Source organism: Suncus etruscus, chromosome 14 (genome assembly GCF_024139225.1).
Source record: "Suncus etruscus isolate mSunEtr1 chromosome 14, mSunEtr1.pri.cur, whole genome shotgun sequence".
Classification (NCBI taxonomy): Eukaryota; Metazoa; Chordata; class Mammalia; order Eulipotyphla; family Soricidae; genus Suncus; species Suncus etruscus.
In genome coordinates this window covers 40,361,841-40,386,838 of record NC_064861.1, presented here as the reverse complement: position 1 = coordinate 40,386,838, position 24,998 = coordinate 40,361,841, and the positions used below count along the sequence as shown (strand labels likewise).

The 24,998-nt window shown below is 42.9% G+C and overlaps 1 protein-coding gene and 1 pseudogene across 3 annotated transcripts in view; both read right to left on the bottom strand.

Moving 5' to 3' along the window:
* Positions 1 to 245: 245 nt before the first annotated feature.
* The window catches only part of GPT2 (glutamic--pyruvic transaminase 2), a 690,974-nt gene continuing 666,221 nt past the window's right edge, over positions 246 to 24,998 (bottom strand). For 2 of the 3 annotated variants that reach the window (XM_049786254.1, XM_049786253.1), the window contains exons 6-12: positions 23,791 to 24,034; positions 18,776 to 18,855; positions 16,021 to 16,157; positions 11,487 to 11,661; positions 6,194 to 6,349; positions 4,558 to 4,670; positions 246 to 2,743 (exon numbers count right to left, since the gene is read on the bottom strand). In XM_049786254.1, the coding sequence (XP_049642211.1) occupies positions 2,653 to 2,743; positions 4,558 to 4,670; positions 6,194 to 6,349; positions 11,487 to 11,661; positions 16,021 to 16,157; positions 18,776 to 18,855; positions 23,791 to 24,034 (996 nt within the window). In that variant the 3' untranslated portion in view covers positions 246 to 2,652. The remainder of the gene's footprint in view (positions 2,744 to 4,557; positions 4,671 to 6,193; positions 6,350 to 11,486; positions 11,662 to 16,020; positions 16,158 to 18,775; positions 18,856 to 23,790; positions 24,035 to 24,998) is intronic. The other variant, XM_049786255.1, reaches the window with a different exon arrangement.
* On the bottom strand, positions 8,433 to 11,361 carry LOC126027502 (calcyclin-binding protein-like; annotated as a pseudogene).

Genomic DNA, 24,998 nt, shown 5'->3' with positions numbered 1-24,998 from the left:
AATTTTAACATTCTACTAGACATTTTACAAAAGCTTCTCTGCCTCAGATGACCACAAAGCAACTCCAAGTTCTTGGAGTGGGCATACTAAAATAAAAAGTACCTGTGTAGTTATGACACTTATGACTGAGGTTTGTGCCTGAGAGAAAATATCCATTGCTGTGCTAAAAACTGAGATTACAGAGTGAAAACACAGTAATAATGTCCACCATATATTTAAACTATAAAAAATGCTCAACACAGTCATCATTTTGTACATGTAGTTTATTGTTTAGAAATGTCCAGCAGAGCTACCAGTACCTTTGTCAGAAGATGCCTATGAGAATCTAAGTCAGAAAACAGAGACAGGGTGCTTGTCCACTCTTCCTGCACCCAATAAGAGGACAAGTGTGAGCATGTTTCAAGAACCACCATGGCACAATCCCAGCATTCTCCATTGTGGAGCAAGATGAGGGACAAAAGCTTCACAGATGCAGACATAAAGTGCTACCCCAAATGACATAACTTTCTTTGATGGTGCTGAATAGTGAAGTCACAGAATAGGATCTGTAGAAAATCAAATCTATTACCATCAGCTTTCTTAGCTGAAGTTGACCTCCTAAACCAGTGCATCTTATTTATGATTATTTTAAAAGTAAGTCAAGCATATATAGAATTTTTTTAAAAAATCATGTAAATGCTGCAAAGTTTTTAGAGTTTTTTTTATAATCTGAAGATATTTTTGTAAAAAAAACTACTGGACTTGTTAAAACTGCAAATACTAACCCTTATCCCCCCCCCCATGAAAAAGCAGTTGTTACAAAAATATAAAATATATGCTAGCTTCTACTATTTAACCTTTTCATCAGAAATTTCACAGGCTCCTGGTTCATATTCCATACAACACGCTGAAGTGCAATTTTCACAATTTTTTAAGAAAGGAAAAGTTCCACAACATTCCCTTTGTTCTTGGAAACCGTGGCGACTTTATAGGGACTACAATTCAAGAGAGGAGTGACAGTGTAAGGTCTTCCCTACAGTTCCCTGCATGAGCCCAGTATGAAGTAAGAGCACAGAGGCTGCCTTTAAAGCTCATTTCATTTCCTTCAGATTTCTTGCTCCAGCTCCTGTAATGATAATATTTGGGACTTGATGGATACTCTGACTCCTGAGCTGGCCTTGACTTTCTTTATTCTTTTTGATTTTGGATCATGCCCAGCAGTGCTCAGGGGTTACTCCTGGCAGGCTTGAGGGACCATATGGGATGCCAGGGATCAAACCCAGGAGCAGCGTGCAAGCACTGTGCTATGGCTCTGGCCCCTGGCCTTGACTTTATTAACTGATGTGAAAAGGCCAATGGGAAGAGAGGTTTCTCTGACCACATAACCTGCTATCTTGTAGCACCCACTCTGGGGTTGTGGGGTGAGGTCCCACTCTGGAAGCTGCACGCATGGTAAATATGAGAGATAATTGATGCTGTAGGACATAGTCTGTGGAATCTAGGAAAGGAGCCACCAGCAAATACTGAAGCAAAACATTTCATGTTAAATTAAACCATGCTTATAAACTTCTAATCAGAACACTGTGCTCTTTCATGCAGCCACCTACTATGCACTTTGACCAATGAGGAGCTAGAAGTGGGTCAAATTCAGTTTGAAATACCTCAACAGACACTAACAAGGAGGGGAGCTTGTCTAAAGTCATGGTTTTGAGGAGAATTATCCCTCATTAGGACATTTAGTGTTTACTAATTTCCCCAAGAAGTCCCTCCTCCAAGGCCAGCAGGGTCAATATGTATAAAGTCACAACCAACCCAAACCTTATGGAACAATAGCTACTGGGCAACTGTTCTTGAGATGGACCTATAGTCTACAGCCAAGAGTCCCTTTCTGTGACTGAGAAACTGCTGGACTGAGTCCAAGGAGACCAGGATCCCAGACTAAGTCTGCCCAAAGCCCTTATGTGCAGTTTTTGCTACCATCTGCCTGCTTCCAAGTGGAACTCAGGTTCAATATGGAGTCTATTTCATATTTTCCTCCTCTCTAATATTCATCTGAACCCCAGCACCTGCCATAACTTAATATGCAGTCCAACCCTGCTGCCCTCACCATTCAGGTCTGAAAGACAAGCCTCTGCCTTCAGGCAGATATGGGGTAGGGAGTGCTCTGAGTCTCCAGTGAACTATGAGCACTCCTCTTTGAAGGACTAGATGTTCACAATACTAAGGGTTTTATTTCACAGATCACAATGGTGAGTTAGAGTTTTCCAGTCCTCACCACGGTCAGGTCATATATTACCCAACACCTTATTTTTCCAGTATTAAAACATCTCATTCAACACATTCTGATTATTTAAAACCCCAAATGAACTTTTCAAATCAACAATAAATTCAGAGAAAGCTGGCCACATATGTTGAGCAAATTCCTTCTACTTTGGTTGCATTCAAAATCCTCCAAAAATCAAGGCTCTGGGACATTCTCGATTCACATTTGCTCAGAAGAGAAGTGTTCCCAACATCAAGGCACAGAGAAAAATGTCTCCTGGGGTAAAATAATGATGAAAGCTACCAGTGACCCTGTCAAAGTCTGAGCAGAGTTTCTGGGGGCGGTGCATTCAGGCTGGCCTGGTGGAGACTAGGAGGGAGGCCCTGGTATCCTTCGGGCTCACAGAGACCTCATGCATACTTTTCCAGGAACTTTATGTGAAAGTCTTTCACCTTCTGAAGAACCGTCTTCAGCTTCTCAACTGGAGGGAGAATGGTCATTCTGTCAGGAAAGAGAATGGTGTCAGCCTGCATTCAAGTTACTCTGCAGTAGGGGTGAACAATGAACTTTAGAACTCAATCTTGTGGGAATGGAGATGAGCAGATGTAGGAAAGGTTAGAGAAGTTCTGTCAGAGTAGACTTACCTGTTCCTGAATAGCAAGTGACATTGGTTCAGCCACCTTTATTCTTCCCCGTTCTCCCCGCTCCTTTTTATTACCCAAATGCTGCATGCTCAGAAATGCTCACAACAGCATTTAGGATAAGATATATCTACTCCATAGCATTCTGACCAATGTGCAGAACTTCTAGAAGGAGAGCAAGACTTCACTCCTGCTAGATGCACATCCCTTTCTTTTCTGTAATCACCACAATCAGAATCATACAGTGGGAATTTACACCCAGATTCTCTCCATTACTATCAATATGCTTCCCAACTAGATACCATTATAATTTAAATGTTGCTTTGTTAAGGGGACATACCCTATGTTTCTCAAGTATTACTCCTGGCTCTGCACTCAGGAATCACTTCTGGTAGTTCTCAAGGGACCATATGGGGTGCTGGGGATCAAATCCCAGTCAGTCACATGCAAGGCAAATGCTCCACCTATTAGTTATTGCACCAACCCCCCAGCCACCTTTTTGTTGTTTCTTGGCCAAACTGAGCAGTGCTCAGGGGATATTATTGATCCAGGTACTTGGGGATAGTTTCTGGCAGTGTTTGAAGGATCATGTAGTTCGAGAGAAGCCCTGGCCTCCTGTATACAAACCATGTGTCTTCCCCTTGAAGCTATCATCTCTCTGTCCCTGACCACTTTTAGAATTGTATCTCCAACATGAAAATAACTAGAGTGAAAGGCCAAACATACTCATGACTGAATCAAGACTTGGCCCCAGATGCTAACTAAGTTCATGGCATTTTCTTTCTTATCATATGCTTCTGGAGATATCTGAGGCACCATACATGGATGAGATGCTATTCTGAATCCAACTAGCCTCAATGGGGTAAGCTAAGGTTCTCATTTTGTTTTTATTTGGGGGAGGGTCACACTCAAAGGGACTCATAGCTTATTTCTGGCTCTTTACTCAGAGGTCATTCACTTCTGGAGGGGCTCTGGGGACCATAGGCAGTCCTGGAAATTGAACATGCGTGAGCCACCTGCAAGGGAAGCTCTGCCAGATATACCCGGGAACTGAGGTTTTCCTTACTTAGCTACAGGAGCCTCCATCATTGCCAGGGCAAAGTCACACTGTAAAGTCAAACTAATTCTGGTGCTGGATTGATAGCACAGCCAATACGGTGTTTGCCTTGCATGTGGCTGACCCTGATTCAATCCCTGACATCCTCATATGGTCCCGAGCCTGCCAGGAGTAATATCTGAGCACAGAGCTAAGAGTAACCCCTGAGCACCACTGGGTATGGCCTGAAAACAAAAACAAAAAAGGCAAGCAAATTCCATTATGTTTCAAATGCAATAAGTTAGCAGCTTTTGAGCTACTGAGAAGCAGCTGGATGGATGCTAGATGATGCTCTCATGAAGTTGAAAAGGAAAACAAAACACATCACTAGTGACATTTCAAGTTATTTGTGTCAGATGGAGAGACTGGTGCAAGACATGAGGTTGGAAACTTTCCAGGTTTTCCCTAATGCCTGGGCACAGGGTCTTAGTGCTGTAGCAGGACAGAATAGGGAGAGAACTCAAGGGTAGCAGAGGGCTACACACATCTTGTCTCTGAAGTCAGCTTGTGCTCTGTGTTAAGAATCCCCCACATCCTGAGACAAGCTGGGGACAGCCCCAGGCACAAAGGAGTCATACCTGAAGTGGTAAGTGCCTTCCCTCTGCCCAAAGCCACTTCCGGGCACGACACAGATGCCAGTTTCCTCAAGGAGCTTCATGCAATAGAACATATCAGGTTTCATCTTATGGGCCTATGAAGTTGAGGCAGAAGTAAAAATTTTTTTTTCTTGGCTTCACACAGCCCCAAACCATTAAAACCTCAAAGCCAATTATAAACATACACACAAAAAAATTCTTTCCCATCATTAGACCCTTCTCCTGCTCCCTTCATGGAAGGATTGTGAAGCAGCAGTAAATGCAGAGCAGAAGCAGAAATTGGGAACCTCGGGCTAGTCAGAAACTGGGATGTTCTTGGTCTGAGGAAGGAGAGCAGTTTGTTTCATATACACTCTGTACCGCACTCTCAGGCAGCAGCTCAATAGATATTTATAGAGGTTTTCTCTGAGCAAAGTACCAAAGACCATAGGAATCTGAGGGCTTCTATGTATGCTGCTGGTCCTAAGGGGATTGTGAGTAAAGCTGTGTGCGATGGCCAGGTGACACTGCTGCTCTGACTTCACACCAGGGATCAGGGATTCTGACTCAAGAAGTTGGGGGCTGGGGTTAGAGAGGACAGAGGCAGAAGATTCTGAAACATTTTGGGTGTCACTCCTGAAGATATTCAGGGGACCATATGGTGCCAGGGGTTGTACCCAAATTAACTATATGCAAGGCAGGCACCCTACCTGCTGTTATATCTCACCAGCACAGATTCTGAATGTTTAACAAGTCACTCAGAAGGTTTCGGAGCACAAAGGTGATTCTTTCATAAATAATGCTCTAGCTTTTAACCTTCACAGTGTTATCTGTAATGCTATGTTGAGAACTTGTTGGAAATGCAGGATCTTGGCACCTTCCACAATTTCCTGGACTAGAATTGGCATTTGAACAAGACCTCAGACAATCTGTGTTCACATATAGGTCTGAGAATTGCTGTTAAAGACCTAGTGGCCAGTTAGAAAAAGACTCCTTTTTTTTTTTTCTTTTTCTGTTTTGGTTTCTGGATCACATCCTGTGATGTGCAAGGGTTACTCCTGGCTCTGTGCTCAAGAATCATTGGCAGACTTAAGAGACCATGTGAGATGTCAGGAACTGAAACTGGGTTAGCTACATGTAAAACAAATGCCCTGCTCACTGTACTACTGCTCTGGTCCCATGGGGGCGACTCCTCTTGCTTTCCAGGTCCGTCCAAAGTTTTTGTTTGTTTTTAGGAGGGGTGTGCCAAGTTGTACTCAGGGGAACTTGAGGCATGTTCCCAGAGATACTCAACAAGGCCAGACAATTCAATGTTTGGGTCCAATGATGTGGTGCTGCTTGTTCTAAAGGTGTTAGAGGGGCCACTGGTGGTGCTTGGGTTCAAACTAAGGTTTAAAGTATGATCCCTTACTGCTGAGATATCTTCTCAGCCATTCAGTTTTAACAGCACCACCTGGGCACCTACCAGTGTCGCAGCCCAAATCAGCACTGCTCACTAGAGCCTCAGCTCTAGATATGCCATCACCATGGCACCATAGTTTGATAGGCCCAACACTGTTATTCTCCAAATCAAGCAGCAGTCACTACTAACTATCCTGAATAAGCCCAGAGAAAGAACCAGTGCCAGCAGGGTGCAAACCTGAGCAACTTCCACAGCTTTGGTGGGGAGGAAGATCCGAGGAAAGGCATACATGGCTCCCTGCAAGGGATTGCAGTGAATTCCTGGGACTTGGTTAAACAGGTCTTCTGTCAGTTTCGCTTTTTTGGCCAGATTACTCAGGACAGACTCTTTCTCCTGGGGAGAGAAAAAAAGAGCATAAGTACCCGTGGATATCATCAAATGATAGGTTCTGCCCCCTAGACACTATTCTTTTATTTATTATAATTACTTTATACAAGCACCATGGATACAAAATTGTTCATGATTGAGTTTCAGTCATAGAATGTACGCTACCCTTCCTTCACCAGTGCATATTTCCCACCACAAATGTCCTCAGTTTCCCTCCCATTCCAATCTTCAGCACCCAATTCTTGTCCAGAGTGATCAGTTCTATCATCGTCATAAAGGTCCCTACTCTACCCTAACTACACTGCTCTACTATTTGTGTCAAGCTTCCGACCACGGACTGGTCCTCTTGGCCCTTATCTCTATTGTCTCTGGATATTATTACCATACTATCTTTTAGTTTTCTTATATCGCACAAATGAGTGAGATTACTCTATGTCTATCCTTCCTCTCTCCCTCATTTCACTCAGCATAATAATCTCAATATTGATCTATATATAAGCAAATTTCATGACTTAATTTCTCCTAACAGCTGTGTACTATTCCATTGTGTATAAAGTACCAATTTCTTTAGCCCCTTGGGTTGTTTCCAGATTCTGGATACTGTAAATAGTGCTGTGAAGAACATAAGAATGCAGAGGGCTTTTCTTCATGGTGTTCTTGTGCTCCTAAGGTATATCCATAGGAGTGGTACTGCTAGATCATATGGGAGCTCTATTTCTAGGTTTCTTTTTGAGGAATATCAATATTATTTTCCATAAAGGCTGGACAAATTGACATTCCTACCAGCAATGAAAGAGTCCCTTTCTCCCTACATCTACGCCAGCACTGGTTATTCTTGCTCTTTGTCATGTATGACAGTCTCTGTGGTGTGAGATGAGACCCTCATTGTTGTTTTGATTTGCACCTTCCTGATGATTAATGACATAGAGCTTCTCTTCATATGACTTTTGACCACCTATATTTCTTCCCTGAGGAAATGTCTGTTCATTTCTTCTCCCCATTTTTTTCTGGAGTTAGATTGTTTTTTTCTTGTAAAGTTTAATTAGTGCCTTGTATATCTTAGATACTAACCTTTTATATGATGGATATTGGGTGAATAGTTTCGACCATCTGTGAGTAATCTTTTTTGTTTGTTTGTTTGTTTGTTTGCTTGTTTTTGGGTCACACCCAGCAGTGCTCAGGGGTTACTCCTGGCTCTGAGCTCAGAATTTGTTCCTGGCAGGCTCAGGGGACCAAATGGGATGCCGGGATTCGAACCACCATCTGTCCTGGATCAGCTGCATGCAAGACAAACACCCTACTGCTGTGCTATCTCTCTGGCCCCTTCTGTGAGTAATCTTTGTATCCTACTCAACATTTCCTTTGAGGAGCAAAAGCTTCTCAGTTTAATGTTTAGTTTTGTTTATCTTTGCTTTCACTTACTTGGCCAGTGGTGGTTCACCCTTGAAGATGCCTTTAGCTTCAATGTCATGGAGTTTTCTGCCTAAGTGTGCCACTATATACTATATGGTTTTAGGTCTATCAAGGTCTTTAATACATTTTGATTTAACTTTTGTGCACTGCAGTAATGAGGTCTGAATTAACTTCTTTGCATGTAGTTGACCAGTTTTCCTAAAACCACTCGAAGAGGCTTTCCTTGCCCCATTTGTATTTCTTACCCTTTATCAAAATTATTTAATCATATACCTTTCAGAAAATTCAAGTCTACTAATCTGAGAGTCTGATGAATTGTTAGATTCTATTTGCTGGTGTTTTGTTGAGAGTTCTTTGCAACTGTGTTCAAGTATACTGGCATGTAATTCTCCTATTTTTCATGGTAACAGGGTAATGTTAGCTTCCTAGAAACTATTTGGGAGTGTTTCTGTTTTTTTCAGTTTCTGGAAACAGCCTGAAAATAATTGGAAGGATTATGTCCTCTTTAATGGTTTGAAAGAATTCAAACTTGATGCACTCCATCTGGACGTGGCTTTTGTCTTTGGGAGGCTATTTTTTTTAAGGCAAGGTTTGTTTATTTACATTTCCAATGAGAATGCAGTATTATCCTTTCTCAAACAAAACTGGATATGCTATGGAAACCATCCATGGAGGAAGTATTTAATAAGCTTATTTAAATCAACTCTTGAGTAGGAAAAGAAGAATTTGCTTTTACTTAGAAGACTCTGTAAACCGTTGACAAATATGTTGGTGCAGCTCAGCAACATTTCCTTCCTGGAAATATCAGTACAACATTAGTTTCCAAATTTGGATTCTGAAGCCTCAAAATTCTGTGTTTCCTTTAGCTTGCTTCTCTCAATTCTACCCAGGCTTTGTTAATAATTCGCTTCACATCATCATCTCCATCCTCATAAATTTTCTTCAGAACATTCATCAGTCCCTCACTAGGATCTGTCTCAGCACCATAAGAGGGCTTTTCTTTCTCATTGCAGTCTTTTTCAACTTGAGTCAGGTAGTCCCATCGTGTGTTTTCAGCTTTTTTTCTACACAAGATAAGAACTGTATCTGTCTTCACTTTTTTGAAACTGCCTTCTACAGAGATGGGTTTCAAGAGATTACTTACAATCATGGAGTGATTCTTCCTATCTAGGTTCTTTACCAAAAGATCAAATGACCTCTCGTGAAGTGCACCTGCACGTTCTCAAAGGGTGCTTGGTGCACTCCAGTCAGGGTGATGTAGATCTTCACAAACTTATCTGACTGGTCCCATCCATAATTACAAATCTTCATGGTGTAGCCTGTTGTCATGGGGGCCACCAGAGCAGCCAGCTTTCCATTCCCCTTCTAATTTCTTCTGGGACAGCTGTGTCTTGTTCTTTTTTATTTTTATTTTTTTTGGTTTTTGGGCCACACCCAGCGGTGCTCAGGGGTTACTCCTGGCTGTCTGCTCAGCAATAGCTCCTGGCAGGCACGGGAGACAATATGAGACACCGGGATTCGAACCAACCACCTTAGGTCCTGGATTGGCTGCTTTGCAAGGCAAACGCCGCTGTGCTATCTCTCCGGGCCCTGTGTCTTGTTCTTGATTTCTGTTTCATTCTTAGCCTTTTCAGCTGTAAGGGAATCATGGGCTCTTTTCCTGGTGGTCTTTCCCATCAGTACCTTCACCTCCTCTAGATCTTTCTGTAGCTCTTCCAGGGTGGAAGCTATGGTTGGAAGGGCAGCGTGCTGCACCCGCACTGGGAGGGCAGGAAAAGCCAGGCCTCAGCTGCGCCGGCAAACGCACAGGTGTGTCTCTTTGGGAGGCCTTTTGATCACCATTTTTAATTTCCTCTGTATTGATAAGCCTATTCATATACTCCACATCATCTTGGTTCAACCTTGGAAAGTTATAGCAGTTCAAAAATGTATCAATTTCTCCCAGGTTCTCTTACTTTGTTAGCATAAAGATTATCAAAGTAAACTCTGGTTACTCTAAATTTCTGTAGTATCTGTAGTGACATCTCTCCATTCATTTCTGATTCAATTTATTTTATTTTAGCTTTGGTTTTTGGGTCACACTCAGCAGCACTCAGGGGTTACTCCAGGCTTTGCGCTCAGAAATCACCCTTGGCAGGTTGGGGGACCATATGGGGTGCTGGGATTCGAACCATCTGTCCTGGATCAGCTGCGTGCAGGAAAACATCCTACCACTGTGCTATCTCTCCAGCCCATCTCATTCAATTTATTTGAGTTTCTCTCTCTTTCTTGGGGAGATTTGCTAATGGTTTATTGATCTTGTTTATTTTTTCAAAGAATCAAAACTTGTTTATACTGATCTTTTGGTTTATTTTGCGTGTCTAGTTCATTAATTTCTGCTCTAAGTTTTATGTCCTTCCTCCTGCTTGCTTTTGGCTTATTTTGTTGGTCATTTTCCAATTTGTTAAGCTGTGCCATTAAATTATCTATGTAAGCCCTTTTTCCTTCCTTCCTTCCTCCCTCCCTCCCTCTCTCTCTCTCTCTCTCTCTCTCTCTCTCTCTCTCTCTTTCTTTCTTTCTTTCTTTCTTTCTTTCTTTCTTTCTTTCTTTCTTTCTTTCTTTCTTTCTTTCCTCTTTCTTCCTTCCTTCCTTCCTTCCTTCCTTCCTTCCTTCCTTCCTTCCTTCCTTCCTTCCTTCCTTCCTTCCTTCCTTCCTTCCTTCCTTCCTTCCTTCCTTCCTTCCTTCCTTCCTTCCTTCCTTCCTTCCTTCCTTCCTTCCTTTCTTTCTTTCCTTCCTTCCTTCTTAGAAAAGCTTGTAAAACTATAAACTTTCCTTTTAGTACTGCTTTTGCTGTGTCCCACAAATTCTGATAATTTGTGTCTTCATTCTCATTCCCATTTGTTTCTAGGATATTTTTTCTTTTTGGTTTTTGGGTCACACTCTACACAGGGGTCTTCAAACTACGCCCCGCGGGCCACATATTGTATTTATCCCCATTTTGTTTCTTTACTTCTAAATAAGATATATGCAGTGTGCATAGAAATTTGTTCATAATTTTTGTTTTTACTATAATCTGGCCCTCCAACAGTCTGAAGGACAGTGAACTGGTCCCCTGTTTAAAAAGTTTGAGGACCCCTGCTCTACAGCAATCAGAGGTTGTTCTTGGCTCTGCATTCAGAAATTCTCCCTGGCAAGCTCAGGGACCATATGGGATACTGGGGATCAAACATGGGTCAGCCACATGCAAGGAAAATGCCTTACCTGCTATGCTATTGCACAGTCCCTGTTTCTAGGATCTTTTGATTCCTCTCTTACTCACTGATTCTATTTTCAGTCCATCATGGTCCGAGAAGATAGTTAATTTTATGGAGTTATGTTTTATGGCCCACCATGTGGAGACTATCTTTTTTTGTTTGTTTGTTTTTTTGGGTCACATGCAGCAGCACTCAGGGGTTACTCCTAGCTATGCACTCAGAAATCGCTCCTGGCTTGGGGGACCATATGGGATGCTGGGGATTGAACGTAGGTCCATCCTGGGTCAGCATGCAAGGCAAATGCCCTACCACTGTGCTATCGCTCTGGTCTCAGAATCTACATTCCTGCTTTGAACCAGGGTCCTGATGCATCCTTAGACTTCACCTGATGGGAGGTGGTCAGACACCCAATGAGCCCCCAGCAACCCTAAAGGCCACTCCAGACTACCCTGGTGTCATGCACAAAGAGCCTGGTGACGATAGTGCTGCAGACTTACCCTGCTGAACTGCTCAAATGACTCCTCTCCTTGCACCGGGGGGTTCACTACAATGTCCATGGCAGCCTGCCCTGACACTGGTGGGCACAAACGCACTGAAAGCAGCTTCTCCAGCTGGCCTTTAATCTCAGGGTGCAAGTTGATCACCTCCATGTAGCCTCCTCTGTAGCCACACCTGAAGGATGAAGAGGGAGAAAGAATCTACCAGTCAAGAGAGAACTCAATAAAGTGGAATCCAGCCAAGCAGAATCTTCTGCAACCCTCCCTGGCCCATCAGAGTAGAGAGATGTGTTCAAGTCCTGGGCAACCTGAAGGTGAGTGAAAGTGTGGTGCAGATTTCTGCCATTTTGTTACATTGAGAAAGCAAGCTGACCTCTTCCTTGTTCTTCTTTCTGAGAAGCGGAAACTGGAGCCGAAACCACAGTGCTAGAGAGAGATGTCACATGTTGAAAGAGCAGAGTTGTGTCATCAGTCATATTCATGAGTGCCCTTGTGGAGAAGAGTTTGCCAGAATTTCTTCCTACCTTTCCCTTATCTCATAGTGCAATACAGTTCCATCTCATTGAAGTCAATGTATTTTAGACCCTTTTATTACAGCAGATTACCCTGCACCCTAACTAGTACAATTATCCCTGCTTCAAAGGGACACAATGGCAATTAGACACTAGAATGGAAACAATTCATTGCTGTTAAAAAGCATTCAGCAAAAGTTAGAACATTCTATTGCAGGCCCGAGAGATAGCACAACGGCGTTTGCCTTGCAAGCAGCCGATCCAGGACCAAAGGTGGCTGGTTCGAATCCTGGTGTCTCATATGGTCCCCCGTGCCTGCCAGGAGCCCCTGAGCAATGCTGGGTGTGGCCCAAAAACCAAAAAAAAAAAAAAAAAAAGAACATTATCAACACAATGGAGAGCAGAATGAGAAAGAAAATGAGACAAAGTGAAAAAGCAGTAATAGAGTTCCACTCTTGAGTTGTGCCAGAGCAAAATAGCATAGCAGGTAGGGGGTTTGCCTTGAATTTGGCCAAACTAGGTTCAATCCCCTGCATCATAAATGGTCCCCCAAACCAGCCAGGAGTAATTCCTGAATGCAGAACCAGGAATAAACCCAGAGTACTTCCTCCAGGTATAAGCCCCCCCACCCAAAAAAAAAAGAGGTCAATAGCTAAATAAATAAAACTCCAGAGGGCCAGAGAGATAGCACAGCGGCGTTTGCCTTGCAAGCAGCCGACCCAGGACCTAAGGTGGTTGGTTCGAATCCCGGTGTCCCATATGGTCCCCTGTGCCTGCCAGGAGCTATTTCTGAGCAGATAGCCAAGAGTAACCCCTGAGCACTGCCAGGTGTGGCCCAAAAACCAAAAAAAAAAAAAAACAAAACAAAACAAACAAACACCAAAAAACCTCCAGAGTCAACTATAAACCTGTGAAAATGGATTACCCATATAGATTTTTCTTTTCTTTTTTTTTATGTTTTTGTAATTTTATGGATTGTTTTTTTTTGAGGGGGGTGATTTGGGTCATACCCGGCTCTGTGCTCAAAAGTTGCTCTTGGCAGGCTAGGAGAACCATTTGGGATGCCGGGGATCAAAACCAGGTTCGTCCTGGGTAGGCTGCGTGCAAGTCAAATGCCCTACAGCCATGCTATTGCTTTTGCCCATGATTTTATATTTTTAAAATATAAATTACTTTATTTAAAGACAATGTATCACATAGTTGACATAATTGATCATAATATTTTTATACTATATTTGTTTACAGGTAAGTGGGAGCAAATTTATTTAAAAAAGAAAGTAAAAAAAAGAGTACAGCAATAAGAAATTTGTGAGAATGATTGTATCTTGCAATGAGGCAATGCCAGAAGGTTTATTAAGTTCTTGTTGCTAGTTGATCGTTCTGTTACATTTTTTGTTTCTGAACACTAGGTGGCTTTAGAAACACACTTGTGTCTAATTTGGTGTGCTCCTATGGGGATAATAGTATTTGAAAAACTGGAGTAGTTCAAATGCAGCTGCTCAACCCAGGAATTTCAAGCACTATTGCTAATAATGGCACTTTTGTGGGGTGTGTTTTGGCTTCCAGGACTTCCAGAAGTACAAGAAGGCAGGGTGTGGGGAGAATGACCACACTAACTCCAAAAAATTCCTGGTGATGTCAGCTCAAATACCAGCATACCTAGAGTTTTGGTCAGACTGCTGTCTGCAGAGTCATACATAGATGATTGCAGAAGCAGGGCCATTGGCGAAGCAGCAACTGTGAGTGATAGATGCAGCTATTGTGGCTTTGGTGTGGCAGGGACGTGACCTCATCTCTCATCCTGAGATTGCCAGCTTTCAGCTGTTGGCCAGTGTACTATAATTTTTCACAGCTTTGTTTACATCTTTTTTAAGAACAGATTGAAACTATGGAGCAGGCCAAATGCAGTCAGGGTGACGGCATTCATGAGGTGTGGTTTGGGCTGTCAGGCCTTCCAGAAATGGAATTAAGAAAAGATGGGGAGGTGGATGCCTGCACTCACTCCAAAAGAGGTCTGGTGATACCAGACCGAATACTGGCATACTTGGAGTTTGGGTCAGATTGGTGTCTGCAGAGAGATCTAGATGACTGATGAAGAAGGGCCATTGGCAAAGCAATGATTGTGGGTAATGGGTTTATCTGGTATGGACTGGCAGTGCAGACACTTGGCCTACCTCTCCTCCCCAGATTTCCAGCATTCAGCTGCATGGACGATTTGGTAAACTTTACTGTCACACTAGCCTCCTGCTCAATAAACAAATCCTTTCCCCACTCCTGAAGCTCGGCATAAAGTAGAACATACTTCCACCCTCTCCATCCAGTGTTAGAAAATGGAGGCCCTCAGTTGTGAATACAAAGATCTTTCCTTCTCAGTCACCTTTTCAAGCTCCTCCTCTTCTCCCTAACTTCTGAGACTGACAATCCAGTTTTTGGATATGTTCTCACTTAGATACAAGAATGCTCAGTGATCTAACTCCCTATCACACAGTTCAGACAGACACCTCCCACACATTGGCCTCCCACTGACTCTGAGCTGCAGACTCACAGCTCCCTCACCCCCTCTCTTTAGACATCCAATGCAATCTACGTTTAACCCCTTCCCACTTTCCTCTAAATGTGATTCACCTACGCCTTCCACATCTAATGAACAGTAACTCTGCTGTTTGAACAAATAACTTAGGAATAATCTGCAACTCTTCTGTCTTACACTTACCTTTTCCATCAAACAACTCCTATCCACTCTACTTCACATAGATGCAGTATCCAACACTTCAGTATATCATCTTTACCTGATATACTGTATCTCACTTGGACTACCATAGCATCCTAACTTGAGTTCCTGACTTTCTCACTGTTCTGCCTCATCACAACAACCGGAGTCTAGTAAAACAGAGTCAGGTGCACCATGGATTTTTTAAAACTCTTCAACAGCTTCTACCTCACTGCATTAAAATAACAAATAATCTGAGAAGCCCTTTAATCTGGCCTCTTGAGGCTGATCTCAGTTTCTACCACTTTTCCTCTCCTCATTTCTCTCTAGCTCAGGCTGCTCTGTGTGAACCTGCCAGGTAAGTGTCTGCCTCAAGGCATTTGCATACACTCTTAGTTCTGCCTGTAATGTTCTTCTATCAGTCACACATAGCCTCTTTCTCTACTGAGTCTTAACTCAAAGCCAGCTGCTCAGTGAGGCACTAATTAAGACCATGATATCAGCCTTTCATTTCTTCTCTAGTTTTCTCCACATGATTTTGCTCATTTGCCTACTGTCTTTCTCTGCTTAGAGCACAAGCTGTGCTAAGCTTCTGGGTTGACTTTTGTCTCAGGAAAATGTTCCAGCAAAAGTCCTCAGAAAGATGCTCTTTGGCACTAATGTATTAAATGCCCACCTCTGAAGTTCTGAAGGGGGATGCCAGGCCTAGTGCAGGGAATGGTGTATTAGTGAGGATTCAGGCTATCCTGATGTAACAAAGAGGCCCCCAAATATTGTAACTCAACTTTTTTGACCTGTGGATTCTCACTACTGTATTTTGAGTACCTAATATATACCATACTCATACATACCTAATCAATAAGTATTTCAGGGGCCAGAGTGGTGGCACAGTGGTAGGGCATTTGCCTTGCAATTGACTGACCTAGGATAGACCACAATTCTATCCCTGGTGACACATATGGTCCCCCATGCCAGGAACAATTTCTGAGTGGCCCTGAGCATCACCGGGTGTGGCCCAAAAACAACAGCAACAACAAAAATATTTCTTCAATATTAGTAACATAAATGGGTATGGATTCAAGTTTCTTCTCAAAACATAGTAAATACTAAGGTAAAGTGTTCCTTGAGCACACAAAACTTGATCCTTTGACCTAATCACAACTGTCTACTTCATCTACCTTCGTTGACTTCTCAGGAACATGAGGGCTGGCAGCTGCTATGATTGTGTCATTTGTCAATACTTCAGGAAAAAGCGGTACATTGCTGAACCAAACAAGCCCAAAGCAGTGGGGGAAGGCAGAGGTCAACTTACTCGCCCATGTAGCCCTTGGAGGTAGAGTGGAAGGAGGCGAGCTCCACGTTGCTGGAGTACTCAGGACCCATCTCATAAAGCACCTTCTTAAAGGAGTGGAATTTGCAGTCGGGAGAGTACACATTGTCCTGGTATACCTGTGGGGAGATGACAAGACAGGTATAGTCACCAGATGTATCTCCAGAAGTCTAAGCAGAACCCTTAAGGCTCTTGAAGAGTGGGGCAAAGGCTCCCAGAGTTGAGGTGCAGACAGGTAATTTGCATGGAGCCCAGCCTCTAGTTCCACTTTCAGGAACCAATCCAATCCGCCAATTAAAAACTGCCTGAGGGGGTCAGAGGGATAGTATAGTAGGTAGTTTCTTACATGAACCTGATAGATCTAGTGGTATAGCCACAAACCATCCAAAATACAAAACAAACAAACATACAAACCCCACAAAAATATGCCTGAAAGAACCTTCTAGAACAAATGATGAAAAGCCTTAAGTTCAACACCCACTTGGTTTCTCTCACACCTCCACCAGGTCTCTTGGCCTCCTTTCTATTTCATATAATGTGACAAAGGGCATTGACCTGTCCAGATTTCATCCTGCACTGCAGTGCTTATTCTCTTCAACCGATTCACAGTGAAAGTAGTTTGCAGAACTGGTTTCTGATTTCTTTACAGAAGGAGTCAACTGAGTTTCTAAACCTGTTCCAGAACCCCAGCCAGCTGGGATTTGGTTTTCCTGTCCACTTTCACTGCCAGTCTCCCCACTAGACTGCAAACATGAGCCATGACCACTGTTTTCTTCTTTCTGTCTCAGTCTAGTGCTCATAGCCAGTTAGAACCCCACTTAACTTTTTAGCTAAAAAGTCATGACAGCAATTTAGTCAGGAAGAGGAGTGTGAAGAAGCAAAGAAATTAAACTGCTTTGCTAGAAGCTACACTAACCAAAACCCTGTGGAAATGAAGATGAAGTAGGAGTCGACACATTCTTTAAAAAAATGAAAAAGAATGAGCAGGCTCATTTCCTGAACTAGAGTCAAGAAGCAATATCTAGGGATTCCTAACAAGCTGTTATGAGAACTAATGAGGTGGTACATGTAAAAGTATAGTAATGCAGCATCTTATGCACATCTGACACCATACTCTCCCTTCCTATAGAAAGAGTCACCAATTTTTCCTCAGAAAATGAACATCCTGGAGCCAGAGCAATAACACAGAGGGTAGGGTGCTTGCCTTGCAAGTAACCAACCCTGATTCGATACCCAGCATCCTATATGGTCCCGAACCTGCCAGGAATGATTTCTGAGTACAGAGCCAAGAGTAACCCTGAACGTCACTGGTGTGGCCCAAAAACAAAAACAAAAAAAGAAAGAAAGTAAAGAAAATGAACACCTGAACACCCTTAACTAAAATGTCCTTTGTCAGATTTGAGAAAGCAGGGCAAAGCCCCACCCTTTGCTCTGGTCTAGGTCAATTTGGATAATATAATCAACGAGTCACAGAGATTGGCTCAGCAATGGATGTACAACCAGAGCTGCACCTGAGCTGTTTTGTGTGAGAGAGTGCAGCAGGACCTAACAAGGGATAAATCCAAAAAATAGGTTTAAGTCCTTCACACTTGTTTTCTTTCTTTCTTCATCTTTTTTTAAATTTAAAGTGGTGGAGGCTAGAGCTATAGGAAAGTGATTAGGGAACTTGTCTTGCATATAGCCTACCTGGGATTTGATTTCCAATATCCCATATAGTCCCATGAGCACCACCAGGAGAAATTCCTGAGTGCAGAGCCAGGAGTAATCCCTGAACATTGCCAAGTGTGGCCAATCTTCCCTCCTCAAAATAAATAAATAGACAAGTATTTAAATTTAAAGTGATTTCAGGACAGGTGATATACAAAAAGCAGCTTGCTTTGTATGTGGTGGTCAACCCTTGTATGATCCCCAATACCACATATGATCCCCTGAGTAATGTAAGGAGTGACTGATCCCTGAGTGCAGAGCAAGGAGAAAGATATGAACACAGTCTGGTGTGGCCCAGAAACCAAAAAATAAAATTAAATTTAAAAATGTTTAAAGTGGGGGTCAGAGAGATAGCATGGAGATAGGGCATTTGCCTTTCATGCAGAAGGACTGTGGTTCAAAACCCGGCATCCCATATGGTCCCCGAGCCTGCCAGGAGCGATTTCCGAATGTAGAGCCTGAGCGCTGTTGGGTGTGACCCCGGCAAAACCGAAAACCAAAACAAAGCAAAACAAAACAAAAATGTTTAAAGTGGTTTGGGTTTGATTTCTGAATTCATAAGAGTTTAAACCAATACAGGAATGTATCAGGTCACAGTGCCATAGAGTATGGAATGCCCACTTTCTTGGTTAAAAAGTAGACTCTAAGGGCGTTCGAATCCTAGCATCCCATATGGTCCCTCGAGCCTGCCAGGAGCGATTTCTAAGCATAGAGCCAGAAGTAACCCAAGTGCTGCTGGGTGTGACTCAAAAACAAAACAAAAACAAAAAATACTAATAAGGGCCAGAGAGATAGCATGGAGGTAGGGCATCTGCCTTGCATGCAGAAGGGTGGAGGTTTGAATCCTGGCATCCCATATGGTCCCCCAAGCCAGGCAGGAGCGATTTCTGAGCGTAGAGCCAGGAGTAACCCCTGAGCACTGCCAGGTGTGACCCAAAAACCAAAACAAAAAAAAAATAGACTCTATAGATCAGGCCTTTCCTCTGGAAGAGAGAGCTCACCCTCACCCCTCACTGAGGAAAGAGCTTACCTCATCAGCCATGAGAAAGAGCTTCTCTTCCCAAGCAAAGTGAATCACATCTTCTATACATTTCCTGCTTTGCACCTGACCTAAAAAAAATTCCCAAAGGAAACCAGAATGTGATACCGTTTAAATTGTCCCCTGGGACTCAGAATCACAAAGACCTACCCAGAATCACTCAGGTATCCTATACCCCTGCATGACTCTAGAGACTGAGTTTGCTAATAGTTGTATATGATGGGGTTCAGTCAACCTCCAGATATGCCTGTAGGGTGACTCCACTGTCTGACTTGCTTATTATTATAAGAGGTGTACATGTTTGGGGGGATGGAATGGACAAGGGTGTTCTTCTTACAGCAGTGGAGGAAAGGAAGGTATGCAATGGCATAAAGAAAGGGAAGATTAAAAAAAAAATGAAAGATTTAGGGGCCGGAGAGATAGCACAGTGGCATTTGCCTTGCAAGCAGCGGATTCAGGACCTAAGGTGGTTGGTTCAAATGCCGGTGTCCCATATGGTCCCCTGTACCTGCCAGGAGCTATTTCTGAGCAGATAGCCAGGAGTAACCCCTGAGTACCTCTGGGTGTGGCTCAAAAACAAAAAACAAAAAAAATAAAATATTTAAATCTATCAGCTCAGCTTCCCCCTTACACATCAGCAGTTACTACTGGGGAAAAACATGAACCTTAGCCACATATAAATTTCACCAGCAAGACAAAACTCATTGGAGTCTTGAAGCTTGATGTTTAATAGATGCTCTATAAAGGTTTGCAGAATAAGCACTCCAAGAGTGAGCCTTCACACCAGCTCTGGCTTCTAACCAGGCTAGAGAAGGACCACTTATGGCTACAGATGCTGAGTTGTTCCACAGTCTTTCACCTTTGGGGCCATGGGTTTAAGTAAGAAAAGAATAAATGCAACAAGTTGGCAATGACCTTTTCCAATATACCCACAATGAGTGTGGCATCTGAAAAACTCATAGTCTCTGGAAAGGTATTTACTACAGTCATGCTTGCAACTTCTTTTAAAATGTTCTTTCTTTAGAAAATAGAAACTGGGGGTGGTGGTGGTGGTAGCTGGAGCAATAGCACAGTGGTAAGGTGTTTGCCTTGCACACAGCCAATATAGGACGGACCCTGGTTCGAATCTTGGCATCCCATATAGTTCCCCAAGCCTGCCAGGAGTGACTCCTGAGCGCAGAGCCAGGAGTAACCCTGAGCACCTCTAGGTGACCCCCAAACAAAACAAAAATAAAAGAAACTGGGCTGGAGTCATAGTACAGCAGACAGCACTTGCTTTGCACACGACTGGCCTGGATTTGATCTCTGAAATCCCAGATGTCGTCCCCCCCCCACACACACACACACCCGCCTTCCACAAGTGATCCCTGAGTGCAGAGTTAGGAATAATCCCCGAGTACCTCTAGAGGTGGACAGACCCAAATCCCAAACAAATAAACAAACACAATAAGGGATCAACAAATGACCAAAGGCAATAGAACTCAAGAGGAGCTGGTCTACAGAACTGAGATTTTGGTGCTAGAGAAAGAGCACAGCCAGGTGTAGTCCTTATACTGCTAGGAGTAACTCCTGAATACAGAGACAGGAGTAAGCCCTAAGCATCACAGGGTGTGAATAGAAAGTCCAAAACAAAACAAAACCCAAACCAAAAAGCAAACAACTGAGCTCACCTAGGGGGAATGTGGAAGTGAAGGTGGATGGGGACAGGGTCCCTGACACATTGGTAGAGGGAAGTGGGCACTCATGATAGAAGTGGTATTGGGATAATGTATGCACAAAAGTATCGTTACAGTATTGTAAATCATGATACCTAGATAAAAACAGAGAAAAATAATGAAAAATAAAAAACAATATTATTTATTGTTTGTATGTATATGCATATTTACAGAATTTATGTATCGATGTCTTAGTGTGTACATGTGAAAACTTGTACACAGCATTATTTACATATATGTGAATGCAAAGCAGTGTGTAGAGCATATTACTTTGCTAAAGATTTAAAATACTGGAATAAAGCACATGCTTTACCTGTGGGAAGTCTGATCTGGAACTGATTGACTAATTGTCCCTTGAGCCCTGCTAGGAGTAACTCCTGAGCACTGACATTACTGGGTGTGAACCAAAAACCAAAAACCAAAATAAATAATAATATGTATGAAATTTTGTATTTTTATACAGGGGAATATGAAAAATATGTCTTAAAATATATTCCAAGATATATAAAACAAAGCATGTATTGATTGGCCAAGACTTCATTTTCCTACTATTAGAATAATTAACTAATTTCTTTAGAAGAGTCTGGCTTTTCTTCTGTCTGAAAGCACCATCCAAGTTTCCTATGAAGCCAACTCAGGTTCTTGGATTACCAGGGGTTGGCTGTCCTGGATTCTATAAGGAACCATCCGTTGTTGCCACAGAGTGGATATCTAGGGGACAGGGTCTACCTGCAAACCCTCCCAGTAATATCTGTGATGCCACACACTGTATGCTGTTAAGATGAAAGCAAAGAGTTGAGCACCAAAAATATCAAAACCACAGAGAGGAAATGAGCAAGGGCCAAGGTCTCATTAGAGGAAATGTTATCTGCTGTGTGCCAAAAATTCCACCAAAGTGTTCCATGCAAACCCAGGAACAAGGACTGAATTATGCCTCTCCAAAGGCTGGGGCACAGAAGTCACTGGGTAGGCATTAATATACAGTGGTGTAGTAGAAAAAGTGAGTCATGTGTTGTGTAAGGCAATAAATAACGTGAATCAAGCGGACAACTTTACCTGTAGCATTTGCCTTGTATGGGTCAGTCCTTTCAGTCTTTTTGTTTGTGTCAGGTCATACCCAATGCAGGGGAACTACTCCATGTTTATTGGTTGGGGACAGTGTTCTGGGGACCATTCTAATGAAATGTGAGGAATGGAACCCAGATCTCCCATATGCAAAACATGAGCTTCAATCTGTTGTATTATCTCTCCTTGACCTTGAACCCTAAAGAACTGTGGCTTAACATTCCAGCCCATTGTGACACATTGTAGCCAATCTGTATAAACCAAGACAAGTTACATGCTCTTCATATCTATTTTCCAGTCCCACCTTCCATTAAATACTTGATTTTCATACATTATAGACTCCAGAAAAGGGGGAGTCTCTGCCCACTCAGTTAAACTATTTACTTATCTGTTTATTTATTTTAGTTTTTGGATCAGAGCCGGCTATGCTCAGAGATTACACCTGGTTCTGCAGTCAGGAATCACTCCTGGCAGGCTTGGGGGATCATATGGGATGCTAGGAACTAAACTGGGGTCAACTGATTGTAAGGCAAACACCTTATCTGCTGTGTTATCACTCCAGTCCAGCACTCAGTTACTCTTTATAAATAACTTACGTTAATATATATACAAATACTTTCATTAAAACAGGAAGCCTCTATTTTCAGATAATCAGAGACTGCTGGGCACAGGTGAGTAACACCTGAACACAAATGCAGAGAGGAAGGAGAGATGAAGAGTGGGATGGAAAGTGGAAGAAGGAAGGAAGGAAGGAAGGAAGGAAGGAAGGAAGGAAGGAAGGAAGGAAGGAAGGAAGGAGGGAGGGAGGGAGGGAGGGGGGAGGGGGAGGGAGGGAGGGGGGAGGGGGAGGGAGGGAGGGAGGGAAAGAGGGAGTAAGGGAGGAAGGAAGGGAGGGAGGGAGGAAGGAAGGAAGGAAGGGAGGGAGGGAGGGAGGGAGGAAGGAAGGAAGGAAGGAAGGGAGGAAGGGAGGAAGGAAGGGAGGGAGGGAAGAAGGAAGGAAGGAAGGAAGGGAGGGAGGGAGGAAGGAAGGAAGAAAGGAAGGAAGGAAGGAAGGAAGGAAGGAAGGAAGGGAGGGAGGGAGGAAGGAAGGGAGGGAGGGAGGAAGGAAGGGAGGAAGGGAGGAAGGGAGGGAGGGAGGAAGGAAGGAAGGAAGGAAGGAAGGAAGGAAGGAAGGAAGGAAGGAAGGAAGGAAGGAAGGAAGGAAGGAAGGGAGAGAGGGAGGGAGAGCAGGTAGACTAGCCTAGCTCAAGGACAAGACAATCTGGGAGTGGGCCCAGGAGTTCGCACTTAACCAGTCAGTCAGTGGTTCTCAAACTCAGCTGTTCAGAATACTGATGCTGGCTGGGACCAGTTATGGAGTGTGACCTGGACTTCGGAATTTTATTTAAAGTCCCTTTGTAATTAGAATGTAACCAGGACTGAGAACTCAGCTGCACATTCTTCTCCTACTGCATTATGATTAAAATCTGCATCCCTTCCCCCAAGAATTTGGGGTCAATAAAGCAGTCTTTCTGCCAGATGCACCCATTTTTGGCACTCAGGCATTCAAGTGGTGCTTTTAGCTGATTAAAACATCATTTGATGTTCCCAAGAAGCAGATTCCACAATCAACTCCAACAAGTTTTGGCCCTGACCCAATTTATCTCAACAGAGAAGGAAAAGGAGCCCTTGTTCTCTGCATCCAAATAGCACTGGGGCATATAAAGCCAGTAGCCCAGCAAACTCAAAACAGGCAGATTGCATTTTTTTTAAAAAGAAAAATATGTAAATTTAGGAGTGCTTTTCAACTTCTAGAAACAGGCTTATTTTGTAATACAGCATATCTTTTTCAGGTCTCAAAGTACATAGTGATGCTAAGTCAAAGAAAAACAAAATGCACATACCAAAATTCCGAAAACTGATTCAGAAAAAAAAAAAAGTAGCAGTGAAGGTACAATTTGAGGAGGTAATTCTTTCTAAATGCAAGTATGGGGGTGGGGAACATGTGCCTAGTGCAGAGGAAATGAGCAAAGGCCAGGTCTCGCAGAGGGAGCAGCAGCTCAATAGGGGAAATGAGATCTGTCGTGTACAAATAATTCCACCAACAAAAGTAGTCTTTAGCAGGACTTTTCAAAGAAAAATATGGTAGACTCTATTATTTCTTAATTGTTTAGTATCTGAACAACACTGATGCCACCCCATCTCCACCCCACCCACAAAGAACTGATCAGGAGGTGAAGCACAGACCTGTGGGATTCCCAGGGTTGATGATGCACAACACCTTGGGGTTACAGTGATCTTTAGCCTCCCGGATAGCACGTCGGAGCTCATTCACATTCAGGGCCCAGCAATTCTCTTCATCCAGATAATAGTTCACCTGGATGGCACCAAGCTCAGAGATGACTGCTGAGTAGAGGGGGTACTGCGGGATAGGGATCATCACACCCGTCCGTGACTTGCCTCCTCCGGACACCAGGATCTTCAAGATGGTCTGCAACGAGAAGACACGTCTTCAGGGCCATCACTCCTCCCACCACCTAAAGGCTGATAGGAAAGAGAGAAGCCAGAAGAGGCCAGGATACTTCCTTTCACCTGCTACCTCAGCGCTTTCCTCTAGTGTGAACCCACAAGCTATTTAACTTCCCCAAATCTTACTTTATCTTTAAAATGAAGTTGACTGTGAGAAGCAACATGCTTTAACAGTCTTAACGTAGAGCATGGTATATATACTAAATATTTTTTTAATTTTTTATTAAATATTTATTTAAGCACCATGATTACAAACATGATTGTAGTTGGGTTTCAGTCGTAAAAAAAGTACATCCCCCCTTAACCAGTGCAACCTTCCCACCACCAATCCCCCCCATCTCCCTACTCCCCAACCCTCCTGCCTGTCTTCGAGACAGGCATTCTATTTCACTCACTACCATTATCACAGCAGTTGTAGTTATTTTCTCTAATTGCAATCACCAATCTTTGTGAGTTTGATATTATGGGTTGGTCCTTTCAGAACTCATCTCTATTGTCTCTGAGTATTATTACCATACTGTCTTTTATTTTTCTTAAATCCCACATATGAGTGAGACTATTCTGTGTGTGTCTCTCTCTCCCTCTGACTCATTTCACTCAGCATAATAGTTTCCATGTCTATTAATGTATAGGAAAATTTCATGACTTCATTTTCCTGACAGCTGTATAGTATTCCATTATGTATATGTACAACAGTTTCTTTCGCCACTCATCTGTTGTTGGGTATCAGATTCTGACTATTGTAAATAGAGCTGTAATGAACATAGGCATGCAGAAGGCATTTTTGTATTGTGTTTTTGTGTTCCTAGGATATATCCCTAGGAAGACTCAATATATTTTAAAGTGATTAAAGCAGCAACCCAGAACTTCATGCTATCAAATTACTCTGATTTCTTCAAGTTATTCTGTATAATTGGGGTGGGTCC